This window comes from Oratosquilla oratoria, chromosome 5, assembly GCF_046742065.1.
Source record: "Oratosquilla oratoria isolate Oo_2021 chromosome 5, ASM4674206v1, whole genome shotgun sequence".
Lineage (NCBI taxonomy): Eukaryota > Metazoa > Arthropoda > Malacostraca > Stomatopoda > Squillidae > Oratosquilla > Oratosquilla oratoria.
This window is the reverse complement of record NC_134781.1, coordinates 14,414,252-14,417,363: the sequence shown is the minus strand read 5'-3', so window position 1 is coordinate 14,417,363 and position 3,112 is coordinate 14,414,252. Positions and strand designations below refer to the sequence as shown.

General features: G+C 52.0%; 1 protein-coding gene across 2 annotated transcripts in view; it reads right to left on the bottom strand.

Moving 5' to 3' along the window:
• Khc (kinesin heavy chain) overlaps nucleotides 1-2,537 on the bottom strand; it is a 721,767-nt gene extending 719,230 nt beyond the window's left edge. For both annotated transcript variants that reach the window (XM_076184928.1, XM_076184929.1), the window contains exon 1: nucleotides 945-2,537. In XM_076184928.1, coding sequence (XP_076041043.1) covers nucleotides 945-1,118 — 174 coding nt within the window. In that variant the 5' untranslated portion in view covers nucleotides 1,119-2,537. The remainder of the gene's footprint in view (nucleotides 1-944) is intronic.
• Nucleotides 2,538-3,112: the final 575 nt, after the last annotated feature.

The window sequence follows — 3,112 nt, the reverse complement described above, 5'->3', positions numbered from 1 at the left end:
TAAACACAATTTTACGTGAGCATACATCGACACAACCCTCTTAGGTTCATTTTTCTACACTTGGCAACGGCGGGCCAAGTGTCCAAAACGGCCCCACCTCGGTCCCCCCAGATGGACGAAACATGCACGTGCAAGTGGTCTCCCATCTGATCTTCACCATCGACAGACCGACCGACGGCCAAACAGCCCCGTCTCCCGCCTAGCCGGCAGTAAAAACCACGGACGATGCAGCGAGAGAGAGAATGCTACATTCGTTAAAACAACTAAATAAAATACGATACGAGAGTTCCCGTCCTTGATGTAAAGAGTCCTAACGTCAATACGAGATGATGTAGAAAAAAAAAAATAAATAAATAAAATCGACGAGGCGACTTCGAAACCGTTATTCTTCTACTTCGATCAAATCGTGTATACTTCGGGTTTTTAAAGACGGCTCCCGCCGGTCACGCCTGGCCTGACCGTCAACGAGCCTCAGAAGTCTCGTGGTCGGTTCTTCGATGGTGCAACCACCCCAGGTTCTACTTTCCTGACACCATAACAATAACCTAAACCAATTTGCATGCAAACTAGTTTTCCTGTTTATCCCTAAACTAGCCGTGATATTAAACGAGTTAATTTTGAGGAACGAACTAGAATGATAAACATTCAGTATTCCTGCGCGCTTGCGAACTCAGACGATCCTCGGAACTACACAAACAAAACGCACAAAAGAAAATCCTTCCTAGACTCGCGCTGCCTATGAGTCTATGTATTCCCCTACGGTCTAAGAACAAGTGCCATAAAACTACATTGCATCATTCTACAAGTGTGTGTGTGTGTGTGTGTGTGTGTGTGTGTGTGTGTGTATACGAATGAAGACCTTCTCGACCAGCTGCACAGAAAAAATAATAACAACAACAGAACACCAACGGTTCTGAGAACCGTTTTTTTCTATGTCCACTTACCCCAATGCTGACCGTTTGGTCTTCATGACCTCTGTTGTTCGGGAATCCCACGATGAATTTACTTCGTGAAGCTTCTTCGGCCTTGTTCAGGGGCCTGAACCTACAGATGACCCTAATGCTGTCATTAGGTTCCCTCCGCTCCTGCTGTTGAGCCTCATCCTTTTCGCCTCCCATGCTGGTGGTCGAGGTTGACGTGTTTGGCTTCGAGGTAATGGTTACGGGTTATCTGTGTTGTGGTTCGGTGACGTAGTTGGACGGTGGGGTATGGGTGTGGGGGATATTAAATAAACGGGTTTCGGGGGGGAAGTACGTTCGTACGAGGAAATAAAACAGGGGAAGGGTGGGAGATTTGGTGTGTAGATGTGTGGTACCTCGGGGTAGGCTGTCAGCCCACCTAACCCGATGTGTTAAGTGTGGGTTAAAACCGGGTTACACTTTGATGTTCCGTGAGCGAGTCGGAGCGTGTTGGCGCTTGTGGTGGGGTCGATTTCTTCTCAGGTTCGACCCCTGCCCCTTCGGGTTTGGCCCTTGGGTTACTCTCCGATTTGGGACAAGGTGCTGCTTCCTTCCCTGGTACAGGCTTTACTTTGTTTTCCGCACTACTCATGTATCGCGATTTAGGGTTTTCCACCAACAAATCAAAAGGTTCCGACTACAATACTCCGCGAGCTTGTGCTGTCTCCGTCGAAGGGGCCTGTGGGTTTACTCCCAGAAGCGGACGTTGCTGGTCATAAGGCGAGCTGGAATGCAGGGGAAGTAGTGGGAGTAGTAGTAGTGGTGGTCGTCGTCGTGGTGGGAGCGAGGGAGGCGACGGAGACGCTGCCAGAGACGATGACGACGTGGGCACGGTGCGGTAGATGTTTCCAGAGGCTGGGTGTAGCACGTGTTAAAGCAAGGCATTCCCCACCTCTCTATCCACAGGCCGGGGGGTGTGAGGATGGAAAGTGGGGGCGGCTTCGAGTATGTTTAAGCTCGCGTCGTTTCTCTAATGGCCGAGAATCGACGTCATCTCGAGCTACCACTTCCAGCTGGCAGCTGCAGTTGGACTGAGACAGCAGCTGAGAGAATGACTAGCAGTACATGGATCTTGCACAGCTCTGCAAGCCTATGAATCACTACTGCCACAACCACCACCTCGGCACCAGCAGCAGCAGCAGCAACAGCAGGGGTAATCGATCGAGAGCCACCCCACTGCCTGAAAACGCTACCGCCACCGCCTCCACCACGCCCTCACCGCGGGAGCCGACGGCGAAACGGCGCTGTCCTTTGCTGCAACTCGAGCGCTGCCGCCGTTCCAGGATTCCAGACCTTCCAGGGTTCGCACAACCCACTCTCACGGTTTTTCCCCTAAACCAACAACTATGAAAAAAATAACTAAACAAACACTACCGTGGGGGGGATGGGGGTTGTTTCAAAACCCTCCCGCCACGCTAAACACCGACAAGTAAACACGCAGGGGGGGTTCAGGTCACTCTTGTTAAAACACTTGTCACCGTTTTCCCCCCAAAGAACGAGCTTACGAAAATACAGCAGCAACACTCGTGGTCGCCTGCGTTCTCGAGTTCTCAGTTGACTGGCGTCCGCCTTCGTCCGACTCCGGGACCCCGCGGTCTGGCCATGGCTTCGGATGCCAAATGCCGCTATCTACTCAACCCCCCACCCCACACCCCATTCCCTCCCACCCCACCAACCCCCGACTCTCTACTGGCACATTGTCATAGGTCTTAAATTGGCATCGGTACTGCAGCCTGGCAACAAAAAACAGATCATTTCCCTCTTACTGGGGTGAAGCTACCCTGCTACACTCAACACCCCTTGACAGCCACGTGAGATGATCCAACTCACCAATACATACTCACCTACTCACCCCCCACCTTTCCCCTTCCTCCTCCCCCTCACATGAAGGGCATAAACAAGAACACTCATCTACATCAAACACCCGGTACTCGGAATGTTCTGCTACACTTCGGATTTCGAAGGAACATCGAACTCGGAAGAAAGATATTCTGCGGACCATCCTACTCCTTCACGAGATCCCAACAACGGAGAAGTCTAACTACGGCAGTCAGGCCAGCGGCAGGTTGATTGGGGTGGGGAGGGTGGAGGAGGGAAAGGGGTGAGGGGGGAGAGGGGGAGACGGGGAGGGCAAGAGTCATGCACGCCGATCA